The sequence below is a fragment of the Oryzias latipes genome, chromosome 19, assembly GCF_053564925.1.
Source record: "Oryzias latipes strain Hd-rR chromosome 19, Olatipes_Hd-rR_3.1".
In the NCBI taxonomy this organism is placed as follows: domain Eukaryota; kingdom Metazoa; phylum Chordata; class Actinopteri; order Beloniformes; family Adrianichthyidae; genus Oryzias; species Oryzias latipes.
The window spans coordinates 23,365,742-23,386,739 of NC_136255.1; the positions used below are offsets into that span (position 1 = coordinate 23,365,742).

Consider the following 20,998-nt stretch of genomic DNA (forward strand, 5'->3'; position numbering starts at 1 on the left):
TATATTTTTCTGTAAAGCAATCTCCGCATGTAGATATATTTATGAGTCCATCTTTCTATTTGTTTTTTCTAAGACAATATATACATATGTAAATCTATTTTTTTTAATTGTTATATTTATACTTTAAAAAAAAGAGAAACTGAACAAAGGTACGAGTCAAACAGAAAAAAACTAAATGAATACAGTGCAGTTAAAAAGGTGATTGGAAGGTTAAGTAACTATAACATTAATAAGGAAAACAGAAGTAAATAAAAACCCAAAACCCCCAATTCATTTTTTTTCTGTCTGACTGTGAACTGAGCTAAATAAAAAAATAAATCCCAATATATAAAAACAAAGACATACAAATATTTATCAACTGAAGACTTTTTTCTCTACTTCCAAATTTAAAAAATAAATATTTAAAATAAATTACAATTATTATAAAAAATAATTAATTAAAATAAAAAACACTAACATCTTTAATGTCAAATAATTCAATAAGGATTTATTAAAAAACTCGTCACACCTTTTAAAAGCATTTAATGCTAATTACTTCAAAAACTTTAATTTTATGTGGATCTAATCAACGTCAAAAATTTATCTTCCTACTAGCTAATGTTATCTAATATTTATTCCTAAATTTTGCTGCATGTATTGCGGCTGACTTTAACGGCTGCTTCTTCTGATGGAACCCAACTGAACTGATGTGGTGGATTCACTTTCAGTGTGTCCAGCAGTGGAGAATAGACGTCCGGCTTTGCTTTGGGGCAAATGGTCTGATTTTTTCTTCTCCCATTGGTTGTTTTCTTCGGTGCAGCTCCAATGGTAAAGATAGTCCTCTGAGGTTCTGACAACAATGAGGTTTTTGGTTGGTCTGTTGCAGAGTCTTTCTTTGTAAAAGAACTTTGCTGTTCACCAGACTTCTCGTGAGGCGCACACCCACTTGATTTAGCCTGGCTGCTGACTTTAACGACCGCTTGTTTTGATGGAACCCAACTGAACTTATGTGGTGGATTCACTTTCAGTGTGTCCAGCAGCTGAGAAGAGACGTCAGGCTTTGCTTTGGGGCAAATGGTCTGATTTTTTCTTCTCCCATTGGTTGTTTTCTTAGGTGCAGCTCCAATGGTAAAGATACTTTTTTGTGATGTCGTTAGTTGGTTCAATCCAGAGGCACTTTGAGGTCTATCAGATTCCACCTGTGATGGTGCTTTCTGTTGAGGTGCACACAATATTGTCTCTGCTTGGTTGCTGTTTCTAGTGGTTGCAGAGTTGGACAGAAAGACCATCTCTACCAACTGAATTTCAAGATTTTCTCTTCTCTCCTTTTGTTTTCCAATTTGATCTTCCATTTGTAAATTTAGACTGTTGATTTGAAGCAGTTGTTTTGTTACCATTTCTGTCTCTTCTGAAACTGCCTTATAACCCTCTGAGTAGCTTGGTTTCTTTTCACCTTTGAGGAATTCTGTCACATTTTGGATCTTCTCCTCAAGTTCCCTTATTTCCTTTCTACTCTCTTGTCTGATGTGACGCTCCAGCTCAATACTTTTTTCAGAAAACCTCCAATCTTCCTGAGCCTTAAGTGCCTCCTGCTCATATTTCTTTATGAGGCCCAGTTTCTTTGCGATGTTCTTTTCCGTCTTAGCTAAACACATTTTTAACTTATTGCGCTGTGAGATCAATCCATTAACATTGTTGACATCAGTTTCTCCTTGAGACTCCACTGATGTTGAGTCTTCTGAATCAGAATCACTTGAATTGTCATCTCCACTATCTGTAATCTCAGAATCAGAGGGTCCAAATGGATATTCTCTGGGGGTGGGAGAGTCCAGACTGTGCTCATCGGTGTGCTCATCGCTGTAACTATTGTCAGGTGACATCGTGTAATAGAACTCCAGATCACCTTCAAAGTCACTCTGACTGAAGTTCCTGTCACCATCAGAGATTTGAGATGAATCGTCTTGGGGGATGGGAGAGTCCATGCTAGTGTCCTCTCTGGAACTTTCCTCGGGGAAGACAATCATCTTGTAAAAGTCGTCATCCAAGACAATGTCACTCTCATTTTCAACAATATAGGCCCAGTCTCGTGTAGCGTTTTCTTCCTGTTGCATCATTCTTGATCGCTGATTTCTTTGGCTGCTATTGAAGTGAAGGAATGCTGAGTTTTGTGGAGTATTCATACATTTAAATCCCATTGTGCCATGATGCAAAATGGCATCATTACATTGTCACGTTTTGTTGATATGATGTAATATCAACAACTAATGACATCATATAATGTCATTACATCATGTCATCTCTGAATGATGTCATCTCTGAATGATGTCATCTCTGAACGATGTCATCTCTGAATCACAGTATTTTTTACCGTTTACAGTATTTAAATGCAGGATCTGCGAATATGGAGAACCCACCCCCCCACCCCACCCCTACCACGGTTGAAGAATGTCGGGCGCCTTATGCCACGTGCAGCTTCATTTGTGAACAGCACTTTCATTGAGAAGAAGCCCAGGAGCACCAGCTGGCCCAAACCCACCAATAAGCAAATTCAAATGTAAATGTAACATTTAGCAATTTAAAAAAAAAGGAGTTTCCTAAAGTACACTTCCTGATCAGTCAGCTCAGACTCAGCCGTGTGTTTGATCAGGTGTTTAGCAGACACATCACTCACCCTTTTATAGGGATCATGCTTTTTTTTTCTTCCAACAGCGCACACTGTTCTGTGTCCTTATTGGCTGAAAACCTTGTCAATCAATCTCCTTGGTGCCGTTCCTCCTGTTCAGAAACGCTGAGCTCTTCAGATCTGCAGAAATCTTTGATCGCGATCAGATCTTTGTTTTCATCCTAAGATCCTGGACTAAATTTCTACGGAGGTTTGAACTTTAATAATTTAAACAAAAGAAAGGGGTGAAAACGATCATGTCTGTCTGAGAAAAGTAGTTTGTAGTGTGTTGTGTTTTACTGTGTGGATTTCACCGATCACGGGTTCTTTTTAGATCGTAACTTACAACTCCTGGAATAAAAGAGGGAACTCTGTACTAGTGAATAGAGAACTTAGACATATGCTTAGCTGCAGCAGGAGACCTAGAAATTTGCTTTTTTTCCCCCATTATTTCTAGATGAGAAATTGTGAGACGTGTGAGGAGCTGCTGCCCTCAAAGTCTCAACGGAACTAAGACGGGAGAGCAGGGGTTCTCAACGTTTTTGTAGCGGAGGTCCAACTTAAGAACTCGACATTAGACTGGGGGCCAATTTTTGTGAAAAAAAATGGATAAACAGAAAAAGTTGTTTTTAATAACTTGAATGACCAAGTGTCATTTGTACAGTTAGGGCCCTCCAGATGTTTTCCCAGTTGAGGTCGGAGGTTTCTGTCCAGATCTTCCACTCGTCCAGTAATTGTATCATTTGACAGACTTATTTCTTCAAAATTTTTCTTTTGCTCTACAGCCTTGAAATGTTTTACATTTAGATAATGACTTCCTGCAGAGAGTAGCAATAAAGCGAAGCTCCAGCTGCTTTTTAGACCCTGCTCACAGCAGAAGACTGAAACAGGAGAACATGTCTTTTAGGCAATGATCAGATTTTTCTTAATGTCATTATTATATTTTAAAAGCAAGTTTTGGAGATCTCTTGCTACAACAAACCCCCCTCTGTTGGGCCAATTTATCCAATGAACTGTTGTCTGGTTAGTGTGTCTTACAGTAGAAACTTCTACCATGCTGGTGTAAAATGCCACACTAAAAGGTGAAAACAAACTGGTTGATAAGTGCGTCAAGCAGATATTTCTTAGTTTTGAAGATCCACGCATTGACAGCTGTACAGTGCACGTTCTCTTTATGACTGATGTTTTTGCATCCACTAACAGCATTCCTCTGTCGATTATTTATTAATTCACAATAAGAAGCAATGAAAGGATTTTTGCTGATTCTTTAATTTGTTCTTCACACACCAGGCGAACACTTGCAAACATGTAAACATTACATCTAAAAATTAAGCTTTTCTTGTTCTTTTAGCATAGTCAACCCCCCTCCCTTTTAGTAAAGTTAATTTCAAACACGTATTGTTCTTAGTAATCTACTAATTGCTTTTGAATTTGTTATTAAAGCAATTGTTTTTTGTCTTAATTTTACAGTTTCTTTTGTTAGAAGTTTTGTTGTTTTGAAGAAAAATGGATTTAATCTAAATACATTTTTACTTTTTACTCCTGCAGTTGAGTTTTTTTTGTTTGTGTGTAGAAAAGTGTTGCATCTGAGGATTTATTACCAGAAATACATAAGTTGCTGCTGTCTGAGATCAGATTGTCCTACAGAAAACAAAAAGTTGTTTAAGCACATCTTCTCCTTTTAAGTCATGTAGAGAAGAAAAACAACTTTCATTTGAAATTTAAAAACTTTATGTCTCTTTGAGGCTGTGTGAAGAGACAGGATATATCAGCATACGACGGGTTGCTGTTTTACTAATGAGGCAGACATTTTTTTTTTTTTATATTGTTTGTAAAGTATGGATAAGGTGTCCACATCTCTTTTTATGCGTTTGTCTGTCCGGGAATGAGCTTTACTGTTTGTTGTGCATGAGACTCAAGACCTGCATCCTTTTTAACTTTAAGGTTTTGAGTTAAACATAATAATAAAATGTTTTCTAACTTCATTCATTCATCTTCTTCGGTTTATCCCTTTTGGGGTCACGGGGCTGCTGGAACCTATCCCGGCCATTTATGGGCGAAGGGTCACACATATCACACACCCATTCACACTCACACATATGGACAATTTTTCCAACGTGATTTGAATTTTTTTATCCAACTCTTCATTTTTGATCATTGAACTTATAACATGAGGCTATTGCACGTTGTTTGAATTTCATAGTTTGTATGATCATTTTGGAGGAGTTTTTTTTTCGCTCTTTTACGACAGAGCTCTGAGTTTTCTAGTGTTTGCTCATAGTTTCATTATTTGATGATGCCGTTCTGTCCTCCTTCCGTCTTCCTGTTTTACACTTCCTGCTGTGCCGATCTTTGACGTGTTGCATTCGCTTGTTGGCCTTCACAGTTCATATTAGTCTCTGATTGAAATAATTTAAGATAAGTGATGGTCTCAGACGTGACGGTGAGCAAGTATTTCAAAGAGAACACAATTCCAAAATCCATCCGTGTTATTCCTTCCTCTGACTGCACTGTCAAATCCCTGATCATCAAATCTGTTCATCCAAGGCCTGAAAAGTTGTAAACGTTCATGCAGTTTCCGTCAGCTGGTCCTCCCGGTGCGCTTTAGTTCTGGGATGTTTGGAAGCTCTCTTACATATTTTTCCTTTCCTGATTAAATAATTTACCCCAAATGTTGGGGGAATGACCTCATAACCTTTCCAGATTAATAGTCAACAGTTGTTTCTTGTTGGGGGATAATACTCACCTGTCTTTTGATCTGATTTTCGCTGGAAAAACTCAACATAAGTTGGGAAAAATGCTGTTTGAGCTTGTTTTTGATGCAATGCATGGTGAGAGTTGTCCTTCTATCCTCCAATGTCACAAAAGCTGCCCATAAGTAATGGAGAGGACTGAGTAATTACACCATCTATTAACTTGCTTAACCACGCATCACCTCCCACAAACCAACCCTCTGCTTGCCTCGGTTGACCCCCGCAGGGAAAACCTGGGGAGAATTGCTCCCGCCTCCTGTTCTTCCTTCTCGAGAAAGCATCATAACTCCCTCCCTCTTTCCTCCTGTCTCCCCCACCGCCTCTCTCACGCTCCGAGTCTTCTCTCGTCTCCTTTCATTCATGCAGAAGAGGAGTCGCTCAGCCAAGCAGAGCTTTTTTACACATTCACGTCAGGAGCAGGTGGAAAACGGAGGAGCGAGCCGCCAGCTCCTTTCGGCAAAAAAGAGGGAGAGAATCGGTGACAGAGAGGGAGTGGAGGTTTCTCACGCTGCTCCTGATCTAGCTTTGGGTGTGTGAGTGTGTGCCTGTGGTGAGGTATGGCTGGCAGCCTGTTTGGAAGGCTCTCTCTGGAGGAAGGGGACTCTGCCAACTCCTTGGAGGGCCTGGATATCAAGCTGGGGGGGGGAGGTAAGACCATAGGTTTCAACCTGCTGCTGTATTTTTTTCTTTTTTGCTGGATTTGGTACAAAACAGAATCGTGGAGCTGAAGCCCCGTTTGCATGCATCACTCTGGTGGTCATCTTAGCTGTTGTATTTTAAATTCACATGGCCCCTGCATCTGATGTAGCAGCGTGATGATGATGATGATGAGCAGAGGCAGATGAAGGCTAAGGGCAGTGCGTAAAAAGCGAGCTGTCTTTGCAGTCTGAAGCATTAAAATTCACAATATTTTTAGAAAAAAGTGTTTTACTAGATTAAAAAAGAAGGCCAAAGTGATAAATGTATAAAGAATTAAGATAAAAGTAAACTTTTGTTTAAAAGATATGAAAAAAATTGATGGTATGTTACACACACTGTGATCTCCTGCAACACCAAAAATCAGTTTGTTGTACTGAATATTTATTTGTTCATGCAACATGGAAACCCCTGTTCTGTTCATTCATAATTGATAGATTTGATAAATATTGGATTCCTCAAAAACACGATTTCTGCTTCTTTCATACAAGTGTTTTAACCCATAAAATTACATTTTTTATATTAAGTTTATCTTTAATAAATGTTGTGCATAGAAGATTTGAAAGATTGATTATCTGAAAATCCAAATTTAAAAACGCATCATAAAAGTTATCAAAACAAGAAGTTATGACGCAGTTTTGTTGTTTATCTAATGAAAACTAGGACAAAAAAGGATTACATTATGGAGCTGCAACAAATTCAAACAATCATTTTTTTAATGCTGCTGTTAGTTCTGACCCTTCGACTTTTGAGTAATTGAGTGGTTTTATATCTTTAGAATGTTATGACTCTATTCAGACTGGATACATTTGCTACCTTGTAGTTCCTTAACAGAATTCTTCAAAAACAATGCCATAACACCACAACCATGAGACACAGCAACTCATAGAGATGTGATCGGATGAATGGAGGCTCCTTAAAACATTTTTTAACGTAACAAACATTGCTTCTCACTGTTTTCCCGACGATTTATACGTCAAAAACACTTCACAGTGTACCTTCTTAGCTGTTGTCTTGTCAGTAATCGCCCTGCAGCATCTCTCTCCCGGACCAAGAAAACGAGTAAACTTTGGTTTGAATCAAGAAAGTCCCCTTGACGGCGGTCTGACAGACCAAAAACAAGGTTCAGGATTCGATCCCGACCAAATTAAGCGGACTGGGTCCCGACCAAACGGTTTTTCCGTTCTGAAAACACCCTATGTTACAGCTGGAATCCCAACTTTGATTTATGCAGAATTTTGATTCATGCAAATCGGAGAAAAGAGGAGGAGAATAAAATCCGTTACCTAAACTTACTGTAAAAGTACAACATTTTTTCAGATTTTGTGTAGGTTCCTCTGGGTTGTTGAAAAAGAATTTTATTCACTGCACTCAAGTGTTTTAGTACAGGCTTTTTGTGTTTTTGCCCCAATTCTTACAATATCTATAAGTTTCTTTCAAGACAAGCTTGAAATAAAATCTTTTTTTTCCCAATCTACTCCTGGTTTTACAAATCTTCTTCTTAAGCGTGTCATCAGTTTTTGCTCTGGTCTTTTTGTCTTTGGTGCAGCTTATGTCAAATTAATCACACTATAGTGCCATTTGTCACATTGTTGTTCATCAGACATTGTATTTTTCAGTTTAAAAAATAGTGTGACAAAAGATTTATTACGATGTGAAACTTTAAGATTGAAAAAAGGCCCACTTTCCTCCCCACAATAATGTATCATGCTGTGTCGCAACATATCCCCTGTTCAGTAATGCAGCTTGACAGGACGGCAGCAGCAGCCATAATGAATCATATTTTCTGCCAAAGCACCCTGTCCTCCAGGTTAGGGTGGCTCCATGTGAGCGCTTGTGTTGGATAGAAATGGAAAGTGGTGGAGCTCTATCTCCTTCTGTTCCTGCTCGGTGAGTTGGGGGCGGGTGGTGGTGGGGGGTCATTCATATGCAACAGTGTTCAGAACAGGAGCAGCTCGCCCGAGAGTTTCACTCACAACCTTGAAAAAAACTCTGCTCTTACCTTTTCTCAGCAGAGTCGCTGCACATCCACAGAGGAACATTCACGCCACATTTGTGGTTAAGGAAGCCGTGTACACACAGGTGATGCATCGCTGGCGGCAAATTTGTTGGCAGGGGCGGGTTGTCAAAAATGATCACCGCGTTTCAACAAAACGAGACAAAAAGTGTAAGTTGAGTCGAAATGTTTGCAAATCCTTCTGTTTGTAATAGGTAATGCCTTAGTCACAACTGTCCGGGTGAAAAATAGGCAAACCTGTAAGGAACAGGCAGGTGGGCCGCAGAAAATATCAAAGTCGTAGACCGCTCGGTGAACCATAGAGAGGAAGTGTTCTTGCACATTTTTTTCCTATGGGCATGCTGCAGGTGACAGGTTGTAGTGAACACTTATACAACAGGGGGAAGTAGGTGAGACGCAGGCGTGTCGCACAGATTTTTACCTTCCTTTAACTCTCCTGAAACCTGCACACTGTGCAAGGAAGCCATTGATGCTGTGCGCTCCTTGCATGAAGCCTGACTGTTAGAAATGAGGAAATAAGACTGTGTAGTTTGTGTGGGCATGCTACGGGCACCTATGTATCACGTGCACACCTCTTGCGTGTAGTATTTACGCGCGGTCAGCAGGATCCAGTCCTCGCATCTAACAAACGACAAGGACCCCGTACCCGTACACAAGAAGTGCGTGTAACTTACATTATCCTCACATATACTTCACATACTACTGTCCACACGCACAACAATGATATGCCCCATTTTTATGACGTCCCTTAAGGTGTGAATCTCAAGGGAACTGCCAGACACACCTGCGCTCCCCTTCAGATGCAGCCAGTCCTCTCTCTGACGCTCCACGGGCCAGGGCGACCCAAAAGCCCCCAGCACCTGTACTGGTCAACCCCTGTATAAGTGCATGTGCCTAAAGCATAATGTGATAAGTTGAAAAGACACGACCAGATACTCGAAAACCTTCCTTTACCAACATTATCTTCTGGTTATTGAGGTTCAGGTTGTTGAGTCAACAGTTTAAGCTTCCACTTTGCAAAAATGACTTGTTTATTACCCAGAAACAGCTTAAATAACTAATAATAATCATCACCTTTTCTGCTTTTATGTGTTTTGCAGGATCATAGGATTGTATAAAGCAATAGAGATAACTGCAGCGGGTATAAAAATCTATGCTTACTATGAAAACACCCTAAAACTCAATATTATTAGCGATTGAGTCAAACAAGGTGGCTCAATGGTATATGGGCTGTCAATAGTTCTAGTTTTCTTTTTTCCCCTGAAACTGTCTGTGAATGATGAATTTTCTACTCTGCCTCTAAGGCCAAAACACCTAAAAACTTTAAAACCATTTATTTGTATTTTTCTAAAGGCACCCCGAGGTTGAATATTCATTTGTAGAATCAAAAATTCTTGTATTAAAAACTATCTTAAAGCAGTTTTTCCCATAAAAGTACATGACTTCATTGAAGTTAATATAGATATTTGATAAATCGATATTGATTGATGGAGATGCTCTCAGGGTCATCGGAGGATCGATGTGATATCAAATAGGTGTTTTTTTCTGTAAGCCCAACCCTTCACAAAATAAGCTGTAAACAGAAAAAAGAGCTGGAACGCTGCAGTTACTCACTAATATTTCCTAAAGCCTTCAGGATATTGTAGAAGCTGTTATATTCAAGCTAAATAAAATCAATATTTTAATACTGCATTGATTAAACATGGAGAGCTTTTTAAAAAAATGCAATGTATTCTGCTTGCTCTTTGGCCGTCTGAGTTTTGCAAGAAAGGCAACGAATCTGCTACCCGAAGGACAAATGAATCGTCTGCTTCAGACATGAATGATTCATTAGTTCACGCCACAGTCCTCCTCACTTCTTCACCGTCTTGCTTCATCTTTTCCTTACCTGAGGGATTGATAGTAATTATGTTTTAGTGGAGAGCTGGTGTCACGATAACATCTATGTGCGGCACTGAAGTGTTTAAAACAGCAACGCTGCTTCTGCAATATCAAATTTCAGGGTCAAACCGCATGCACTCCTGTATGTCATTTTAATGTTGGCTATAATGTTATCTGTCGGTGTCTAACAGGAAATACAAAACAGGAAGAACAATTCAGAAAAATCCTTTTTACGTTGTGCAGGGAGTGGAATGTGAAAACTCTATTATACCTGACAGCATACCTGTCATTGTCAGCCTCAGGGTTTTGTCTTGTCTAAATAAATCGAGGCATGTTGCTCATTGTAAACAGTTTTCACTGGGATTTGTTGATGTTTGTATATTTATAAGCTCATAAAATTGCTTTGTTGTTGAAATTATTTATTTTATACCTGAGATTTGGGAAATCACCATACAGTAATGTTGAGGTTGCATATACAAGTTGGAGAATGTGAAACAATAAATTTAAATATTGTCATTTAACTTAACTTAACTTTAATTTTCAGGTTTAATTTCTGCTTTAGTTTTTGCATTTAGCCAAAGTTAGTTTGCCTGTTTTATCCTTACTTTTCTTTCTTTCTTTTACTTATAACTCCTAAAAATTGCCCTATTCAGTTGACTTAAATTTTGGAATTATTTTATTAAGGTTCGAAAAAAAAAAGTTTTAATATGACAGGATTAAAAGGCAGTAAAACTCCTATTTGTCTCTTGAAATATTGAGTATAAGCAGAAATCTGACTCAGTTGAATAGGTTTTAACGGTGTTTTTTCTATGTCCCAGGGCTGCTAAAAGTAGAAGAAATGTGTTTTATTTTCTCAAACATTTTTTTAATTTAACTTCTTTTGTCACCATTTAAACTAGGCCTGCACAATAAATCATCATCAAGCTGTGCAATACGCACATCGCAAAAGACAGTAAAATTTACTGTTAATACATTGTTACCTTAAATGGGCTAAGACAATCTTATGGGAGCTCGACGTATTTAACGAATGAATCCCTTTATGCATTTGACCAATAAGATGGACGTCTTCATGCTGTTGACCAATCGGATGAAGCTCTTTTATTTTTTATTTTTTTATTTTTTTGAGCTTTTTCATGTTAGATGTTCGCCTCATTAAGAGTATAATTTAAGGTATCTTGACTCTTATTTAAACTTTGCAGTGAAATGGAAATGATGGTTTTGGTTGTTTGCTGTTTGTTGAAGTATCATTAAGATTGCGAGTTTTCCTCACATCGTGCAGCCCAACTTTAAACCCACATTTGACCACTGAACATGGATTGAAACCCACCAAAACACTTCCTGTCTGGAAGAAGATAATTGCTTTTTCGGTGAACGACTCCGCCCCCAAAATGGTGGCACCGTGGCAGCAACAAACACGTGTCTCTAAAAGATGATTAAAAGTAAGCTGGTACCAAGAATATATTTTGAGTTAAAACCACAGACTCAAGCATTATCCAACAAAATAGTCATTATTTAAAAGAACTTTGACCTACATCTATTTATACAAAGTTTTATTTCATTTCAAAATTATTTTGCTGTTGTGAAGTAAATACGTTTTGCTTCTGCAAACAAAATTATAGGATTTTTCAAACCTAATTTGTAAGTGCAGAATTATTTTGTACTTTTGCACTAATATTGTTTAGAAAAAACAAAAATTCTTTGGCAAAAAAAATCATTTGAAATGTTTCTGTCTTCAGAAATATTCTTTCAGATCCCCCAAACAGCAAACACGTGCACAAATGTTTTTGCACACAGACAAATGTACAGGAGCAAACTAAAGTTATAGCCACATAGATTGTATATACATTTTCATCTAAACTCATCATCTCTCTCCCACGAAGAGCCAGTCAGCTTCAGTCAAGGTTTTGCGCTTCGAGGAGGTGGTTTTTCAGGCTTATTGAATTTGACATATTTCCCAAAACTGCAATGGAATCACCTTTTTTCAGAATGAGTCAGATAGCAATGACAGTGCATTTCTAGGTAGGAACTGGCCGTCTTGGGGACTACACATCGTGCACAGTCTTTGTATCAATTATCTCTTAATGAAAATGGATACACATGTTTATCAGCCCCCAACAAGCAAAAATTAGAATTGTTCTTGCTATAGCCTATTGACTGTAGCCGCTATTTTCCCTGAAAAGGTCAGTAGGGCATGAGAGAAAGCTTTAAGGCAAAAACAGAGCAGTATGTCACAGCAGAGTGCAGTATTACTCGGAAAAATACAGCAAAAGCACGTGTAGGGGGTAAAGGGGCCCTAAGGTTTTGGCAAAGCAGTGACGAGTACAGTGGCAGACGGAAAGGGCCATCGCACACTGTTTACATGTTTCTGTTTTTTAGAAAACTGCTTTCAACTCGCAAAGAATTCATTTTAGATCACAACATGAAATAGCTCTTATATATATAAAAAGGCATTGATTTAACAAAAGGCATTAATTTTTGTTCAGTTGAGTTCCTTGAGCTGTTTCCTGAAAACCAGGTTAAAATGCAGAGTGAAGCGCCGGTGAAGAGACGCCTCGTTTGTTTGCTGTAATTGAATCCCCACAGCCGCGTTTTAAATCCCTCAAGACCAACAGAGACAGACGGACAACAACACAACAAATCTGGAAAAAATCATTGTTAGTGAGGACATCTTGTTCTTCTGTTTTTATGTAACAAACCTAACCTTGAGATTAGGAGGGAAGAGGAAATATTTAGTTATAGATTAGACACGTGTTCTGGGATAAAGCTAACAATGTCATCTTTATGTCAGATGGAGCTGTTTCAAGTTTGACATATTAACTTGATTAAAATTGTTTACCTTTATTTGTTTTAAGCACAATCATTACTTTGATTAAAATAGACTATTAGTTTGTGAATTTGCCTAAAAGGTCATTGTTTATCTGAGTTATGCGTCAGCAGACCTCCTACCGGCGACCATCCTATGCATTCCTGATTGTGTCCCGTCACCTGTTTGCATTTAAATGAGATCATCTTAATTCTGGACACCAAGCTCGGTGATAAACCACTGCCAATTATTGATTTAGAAAAAAGTTGGGGTTGTGAGAAAAACAAGTTTAAAAACAGATGGGGATTCTGGGGATGACATCCCACTTTTTGAGTGGAATAACAAACTTCAGAACTCACATTTTACCCAGAACACTCTTTATTTAGACTCCATCCTCTTGTGATGGAACCCAAACAGTGCTGCGTTTTATCTCAAATATTTTCATCGCAGCAGACTGTTCTGAGAGTCAGCTGCACCCTTCCATGTTCAACTCCCCCCCCCCGAGGATTGGGAAAACAACATGACCACTTCTCTCACGTTCCTATCCCTCAGCTGCTCCTTGCATCTTCTCTGTTTGTCTGTCCGCAGCTCCATAGCAACAGAGAAACCTGGGCTAAGTGCTGGCTAAGAGGTTCATGTAACCCGCTGCGCTCTAACCACAAACAATAACAGCCTGGATTGTTTGGCTGCATCTGACATTGAGTGTAATTGTAACCCTCCCTGGGGGAGAGTTTAATACACAAAAGAACCTTAAATTTGCTTTCTTTGGGGAAAATGGAGCCTTCATGAAAAATATACTGATACGGAGTGACTCACTGCCAGTCCTGTAATATGCAAGGGGCCTGATTCGGTTTTCTAAATCAATTTGTACCAGTTTTTTTCCCACCTTTCCATCCATCCTGAGCCTGCTTTGTAATTCCCTGAGGAAGAGTCCAAAGAAGAGTTGAAGGAAAGCCTTTGACGCAAGTCTGTCTGCACACCTAGGCTCTTCTTTGTACTCCAAAGCTCCTTTTGGAGAACAAAAAGTCTCCAAATGGCATTAAGTGACACTGTGAGACCAAGGCTGTTTAAAACCAGCGAAGCAAAAAATTACTTTGGCTAAAAAATAAAAGGAAAAGACCTGGGTTTCTTGTTGAGAAAATGTGACCTTGGGGCAGATATGAAGCAAGAACAGAAAATGTAGTCCTGGAGATTAACAAATGTCTGTTTGGATCCTGCCATGCAGCCAGGGCTCTGCAGGGCTGCATGGCACCTTTAGCTGTTTGGCATGACTGGAAAAAGAGTGGCAAAAATGAGAACAGGGTCTTAGTTTGACATGTTAATATTCCACTTGAGCCTTTGACCTGAGGAACAAATACTGTTCTTTGTGCATCCATGCTTCTTAGTGAAAATAAAAATAGAAGTACTTAAGGCCTTACAACTGCCCGCACCGGTGGATACAGGCTGTCTGCGGGCAACAACCGGTGGAGCAAAAATATGCATTCACATTATTTGAAGGGACATGCTGGGGATGATGGTTGGTAGTTGACGCTTAAACAACACCTACCCTCAAGTAAGTATTTTCCGTTTATTCATACCTCCCCAATCCTTTGCATTAAGCAGAGAGCTCTTTAGTGCTGATAAGTGTATTCTCCTTGTATGCAGCCTAATTAAGAAATTAGGAATTAGAAAATAAGAATGGGCACTTGCATGTCACCTCCATTTGTGTGCGATCAGTAAGGGGCTGGTACTCGCATCTTACTAACATCTAGGGTGTGGCGTTAGGGTACCGTGATGCTACGTTCACACCGCTCCCTCGGCAACGCACGTTCAGGCGACCACTTCCAATTAAAAGGATATATAAACCTGTGTTTACATAAACGCATTAGCTGCATTCACACCAGCTGGATCGACTCGTGTTTCTAAGAAAAGTATCTGTAAACGCATGTCAACCCCAATTTCAGGCTTCTGCATCCAGAATGCCTATGTTCACCCGTTGCTGCGCAAGTTTTAAAGTCTGGTTCCAGGCTTTATGTACAAATTTGGCGTTCATTGATTGCCTGCTGGAAGTTCAACAGGTTGAACTTTTTGATGCTCAATCACGACAATGCAGAACTGTGACCAAATTAGAACAGTTGTAAACGTGATCACGTTTACAATGTGTAGTTAATATTTGCCTTTTTCTACCCAGCTGGAATTATATGACACCAAGTCTTTCATATATCGGAATAGAGCTGTAAAATGGAAAAGCCCGGAGCAAGAGTCACAAGATTTTTCCACCACTTTGGCATTTCACATCAAGCCTCTTCCTACTATAGGTACATGCTTTAGTATCAGGTAGTGACAGTCCAGTGTGACGCCATCTGCTAAAAGCGTTCAGCACGTTCTTGAATGCACAATCACATGCCTGGTGTGGATGTTACATTAGGCTTAATTCACCAGAAATGGATGCTTGTAGAAAGAAACACAAACTTAACCCCCTTACAGAGATTAAAACCCTTGTTTTAATCTCTGTAAATAGTAACTTTTTTTTTCTCTAATTGAAACTACAAAGAGTCATTCTCTTAAACTCTGTGGCAAAAATCTTGCAGACAGCGTACAAACAAACAAACAAGCAAACAGATAAACCAAATTACAACATTCAGTCACATCTTCCTAGAGTCTTGGCTTGGTGGAGAACAAAGTCTTCCCCACACAGCTAGAGGAGCCTTCGTTGGGAAAAGTGTTGATGCAGCAACAACAAGCACATACAGTTGCAGTGATTAAAGAGAATTATGCAGGACCTGTAAAGCAGCCCGCTCGTCTGCTTCTCTCTGCCAGCCGTGAATCTGGCAGCTCTCCAGCTCGAGCAGCAGAGCTGCTGCGAAAGGAAAACAGAAGAAAAAAACAAGACTGCGGATGGTTGAGGTGTCATTATTAATTAATTTGGCTATCACAATGGGAGACGAGGCAGACACACTGTGATTCATGGCGGTGGGCTTCTTCCAGACCCCTGCCTCTAGTGTTTTAGCTGCTTTTATCTTCTTGGAGAGTAACTGGAAAGATCTGCTCAGTTTGCTGCCTGTGAAAAATATTCTTCAAATGTGAAATTTAATTTGGTTGTGCACAAGATCAAATTGATTTCTGTTTAGTTCAAACATCAGTTCCCACCTCTTAACTTTTGCTGTTATTTATTTTGAAAAGCTTTAAAGTAGCCATAGGTTTTTATGTTTTGGACTTACGTTTGCTAAGTGAGTTTTACGCTGCAGAAGTACATATGACGGTTAGTTATTGAGTAGTTCATAGTTTTCTGGGTCATCTGCCTCTGTTTTCCTGATTTGATTCTGTTTGCACTGGTTTTGTCCTCATGTTTTGTAATTATCTTTGCTATGTTCTTCTGTTCAGTTTACCTTGGCTCTCCATGTTGGTTGTAATCTCCTGGTCCTGGTTTTGACCATGAACTCTTCAGAATTCCTTTACCCACTTTTTATGCTGTCTGATAAACTCTTGCATTAAAATTCCCTGCCTTGCTTTTCTTTTTCTTTCTGTCCTCAATGCCTCAATTTTTTCTGTTCTGCTTAACTGTCAAGGTTCTTGCATCCTGCTGCATTTTTATTTATTCATAGCCTCGGTGTGATAGTTTATTTTTTATTTTACTCACCCCTTTTTGACTCCTTCATTTACGTTCTCTGCTCTGAACTGAATAATAACAGAATTTTTTGGCTGCATTTTAGTATCGATACGAACATGTGATAATTCTTTTTTTAATCATTGAATTGGTTAGAAATACTTGAGAAAATGTTTGGTAACTTAAGTAAAGGTGTGTCTATTAATATATTTTAGTTCTTGCAATATTTTCCAACAGAACTACCGGTAAATGTTTTTGTTTTAATGAGCACCTCCTGTAATAAGTGAGTTTTAACATCACTGAAGTCTGAAGTCTTACTTCCTGATCATCCATGTTGGAGTCTTTGTTTAAAGACCCACTCTGATGAAAACTGTGTTTTTGGTGCTTATAACATGTTATTGTGGCGTTTTTATAAAGAAAATCACATTTCTGAGTAGTTATTTATTCAAAATGTTGTGAATCAGGAGCAGATTAAAACATAGTTTGAAAAAGATTGTAGCTGTGCGTTGAAAATACACTGGCTGGGCCACAAGTTCCCTGCACCGCTCCATTCTGATCTATCCACTTGTAAACGACTAGATCCGTGATTTTGGCTAAAAATGGCATAATCAAAATTAAAACACTACTGGGGACGCTTTAAAAATAGATCAAAAGAGGATTGGAGTGGGACTTTAAACACAAACTTTTTGTTTTGTTTAAAATAATAAATTATCTAGGCTCTTTACAAACATTTCTCTCACTTGAAGGTCCAAGAATGAAAAGTTGTGCAACTTGTGCATTTTAAATGTATTTATACCCATTTATAAAGCTAATCTCACTTACTTCTGTCACTTAGAGCTGCTGGTTAATATGAAATGTGTTTAAGGAGGCACAGCGCTCAGGGAAAACCCACACATGGACAGAGAATATGTCTCCATGGTGAAAAGCCCCCGCTGAGATGAAAACCATTAAAACCTGCTCAGTAGGAGACGATGGTCTGAGTCACCGCTCCACTGTGCAGCCTCAGCTGAGCAAACGTCATCTCCAAAATGATCCAACTTCACATTGGGCCTCAACATTAAAAGCTTTTACTTGAATGTTGGTGTGGAGAGATCAGCTGCAGAAATATGTTTTTGATTTGCAAAATCAGCGGCTGAAATAGTTTTGTTGTAAATGTCTTTTATTAAAGGCAGGGACACGAGTGGATTTTCACAAGCTTCACAAAGAGTCACGAAGTGGCAAAGACATCTGAAGAGTTCATTGTTGCTCAGAAAGAGGAAGTAAAAAAGACAAGTTGAGCGAAAGTCGGGCTAAAAGGAGAAGGATGGATCTGAAGCCAGCTTTAAAGTCAAGAGGAAGATTGACACTTAAAAAGAGTGTGCAAGAAAGGCTGGACCAGAGCGGCAGCATCAGTTGAAAATGGCGTTTGACAGTGTGAGGAAACAAAAGCCAGAAGAACAGCGGGAGAGAAAGTCCTCGCAGGGAAAGACGAGAGAGAACAACTCCTCAAAGTGCAAAATGTCCATGTGTTGAAGGCCCCTACTTTTCTGGTCAAGCAGTTTTAACCTGTTGGGAAATGAAAACGGGACGTCAGGAGGCTTCCTGTGGAGTCTGACATCAGGTCGTTGTCTGTGGGTTTATTAGGTTCTGTTGATGTGGAGCCAGGCTTCTGTAGACCAGGAAACCACGACTCTGACAGTATAGTGGATCAGTGGAAAGCATTTGTGTCAGAGTGGAAAGGCCTTTTTCCCTGAAGCAAGTGTTTTTATAGGAAGTTAAAAAGATTGATGACAGATGTTTAGTTTTTTTTTAAATTCGACTGAAACAATGAGTTTAATATTTAAGCCCTGAGCACTGAAAAGCAATGAAAAGATTCAACATGGCTCCTATAGAGTCTAAATTGGCCCAGATGTCATTGCTCTTTATGCCTTTATTTCTTCCCTATGCTTTTGTCTTCAGTGTTAAGATGTGGCTGGACGTCATTCACAAAAAAGCAATCAGGGTTTTACTGCAGGATTAATTAGGAGCCTTTTAGGTGACGCTGTCACTTTTCTGTGCTCTGTGAGCTCTTTTGAGTAGATGAGCTCTGTGAAGTTAGTCATGCAGCATCTGCAGTAGACCCGAGGACCTCTTCTGTCTCAGACATTAAGAGGGTTGTATTTTTAGCTCAAACAAACATCCTAATGCTTCTGAGAAGGAAATTTTTCCTTGTTCCTTGGGGTTGCTTCTTGTGAATAAAAAGGAAAACTCTTGAGCTACGTACACGTTTAAGAACGCGCTACGCGCTTTTAGCATACGTGTTCGCACTGGACTGTCGGGACTAGCGCATTTACCTGCAGTTGGTGCGAAATGTCGTAGCTGTGCAAATCTGGTGAATCTTGCTCCAGGCTTTTTCTTTCGCAGCTCTATTCCGATATCTGAAAGAATTGGTGCCGGCTTGGTGGACAACAAAGTCTTCCCCACACAGCTAGAGGAGCCTGTGTTGGGAAAAGTGTTGATGCTGCAACAACAAGCAGATACAGTTGCAGTGATTAAAGAGAATGATGCAGGACCTGTAAAGCAGCCCACTCGTCTGAATTGGTGCCGGCCAAGCACAAACTGCAGTAATTAATTTCTCCTATTCAAACGTTTTAGCATTTCTGTGAACCAAAAAGGATGCTACCCATATCTGAGTCCCTGATTAGTCAAAGTTCGACTTTGTTTCAATGGGCGTGCATTTTGTATATTGAACCCAAAAACAAACCTAAAAACTTGTGTAGTGATGCGTGAATGCAAGGGCTTTGAACGTGGAAGCCTACAACGCACATTTACAGGTGTTTTCATAGACTTTTCTTTTGAAGTGGTTGCATGAACGCTTGTTGCCCACCCCAGTGTGAGTGTAGCAGAAGATCCCTTTCTGCTGGCATCTAATGTCAAAATGGATATTTCCTGTCTAAACACTTTGGAACCCATCAGAATGTCTTGATTTTTTTATTCAGTAGTTGCATTTTTTTGATTACCTCATGATTTTTGTTGTGCGGCCATGGGGTTAAATGGGGCTGTGACTGTAAAGTGCTTTGAGCCTTCAAGGAAGGTAGTAAAGCGCTCTATAAAAGTTACGCCATTTACCATTTTGGGAGTTTGGATACCATGTTTTCCAGGTAAAAAATGCTGAGAAAAACATCCAAATGGTCTGTAATCGACTTCAGCAGCTGTTGCCTTGGTTTGCGTGTGTGTGTGTGTGTGTGTGTGTGAACATGTCTGAGTGCAGCAGTGAAGGAGTTGTTGCAGAGAGATACCGTCCCGTCTGGCTGACTTATGGGCAGGGAGACTGACAGAGGTGAAATTGCTTGGGAAAGGATGTGAGGCATCTCCCATGTCGCCTTCCTCTTCCTCATTCTCACTCTTCCTTCAACCTTCTGTCATTCTCTCTGAAAATGTCCTGCATGAATCCCTGTTGTCTTTTGAGATAAGCTCTAGTGGTTCCCAGCAGCAAAAACACAGGTTCAAAAGGAGCATCCAGATAAATAAACAGCATTTTTCTGTCTTTGTTTTGTGTTTTTTGTGTGCGTGTGTGTTATTTTAGCAATGCATCAGGCCCTGGACACGCTGAGTGACAGCACAAGCTCAACAACTGCCAATGACCTAGACCTGATCTTCCTGAAAGGAATCATGGAGAGCCCAGTGGTGAGAGCTGCTACATACCCAAGTCTGCACAGTTCAGTGAGTGATGGAAAAACACATTTAAGTGGATTAAAGAGCCTGTTGTTTAATGTCTTCACTTCTACTAACATTGCTCCATTAAAACCTAGCAGAAAAGCACTGCAGTTAAATACTATTTGAAAGTGTAAATATATGCTTTAGATTTCTATTTAAGTTTTAATTTGATCATTCAGATTTGCATTGGTGAAGAATTGAAGTGTGCTAAGCTGCAGCCGTGTGCCATCACAGTAAAATATGCTTTGTGCATGTTATTCAAGTTATAAACTGGCCAATCAGAGGACTCAATAAAAGTAGGTGGCCCCCACGGCCAACATTCAAAACTTTGATTGACAGATTCTCCTGAGCCTGCTCTTAATTGTTAGGGTGGGGCTTTCCAACAAGCTCACTCCTGATTGTTGAGAGTTGTTGCCATTGAAGCAACGACTCAGACTGACTTGGACCTGTCACTGCTTACTGACGATGTCTTGCTCCAACATGGTGACATCTGTATCTTGAATAAACGGCAACAGAACTGACTTAATTTGATTGGAGCCATTTTCTGTGTCTGACGTCACACTCACCAATTCTCATATACAGTTAATGAGAACCACACAGTCTGCGTACATTTGCCACGCTCACTACAAATTTTTACGACGCCATGATGTTCTGCACAAACTTTTTCTTAAGGCAGTAGATATTAAGTAGATACTTGGAAATCTACAGGCAACCACTGGGCCGGTTGTAACTGATTTTGTGTCGTGGTGCACCCTCCTGTCTGAGGAGGCTGCTGTTTCCATGTGGGGGCTGTGGAGTGGGCTTGTCTCCTAATAATCAGTTCCACGCTCAATTTAGCTGAGCTGTAATCACAAGATGTCAAATTTGTTTGGTTTCTGTCCTCTGTCATGGTGTTCAAGTGTGAGACAGGAATCAATTTATTGGTCGAAGAAAATGCTTCAGTGGG

The 20,998-nt window shown here is 39.5% G+C and overlaps 1 protein-coding gene across 6 annotated transcripts in view; it reads left to right on the forward strand.

The window, feature by feature from the left end:
• The window catches only part of mpp2b (MAGUK p55 scaffold protein 2b), a 47,800-nt gene that overhangs the window by 12,308 nt on the left and 14,494 nt on the right, over window positions 1-20,998 (forward strand). For 2 of the 6 annotated variants that reach the window (XM_023949588.2, XM_078937889.1), the window contains exon 3: window positions 19,922-20,058. The exons of 1 other annotated variant lie outside the window; for it this stretch is intronic. In XM_023949588.2, the coding sequence (XP_023805356.1) occupies window positions 19,922-20,058 (137 nt within the window). Of the gene's footprint in view, window positions 1-5,734; window positions 6,043-19,921; window positions 20,059-20,998 lie in introns of those variants that run through there. 3 more of the 6 variants (XM_011487923.4, XM_011487924.4, XM_023949589.2) reach the window with 3 other exon arrangements.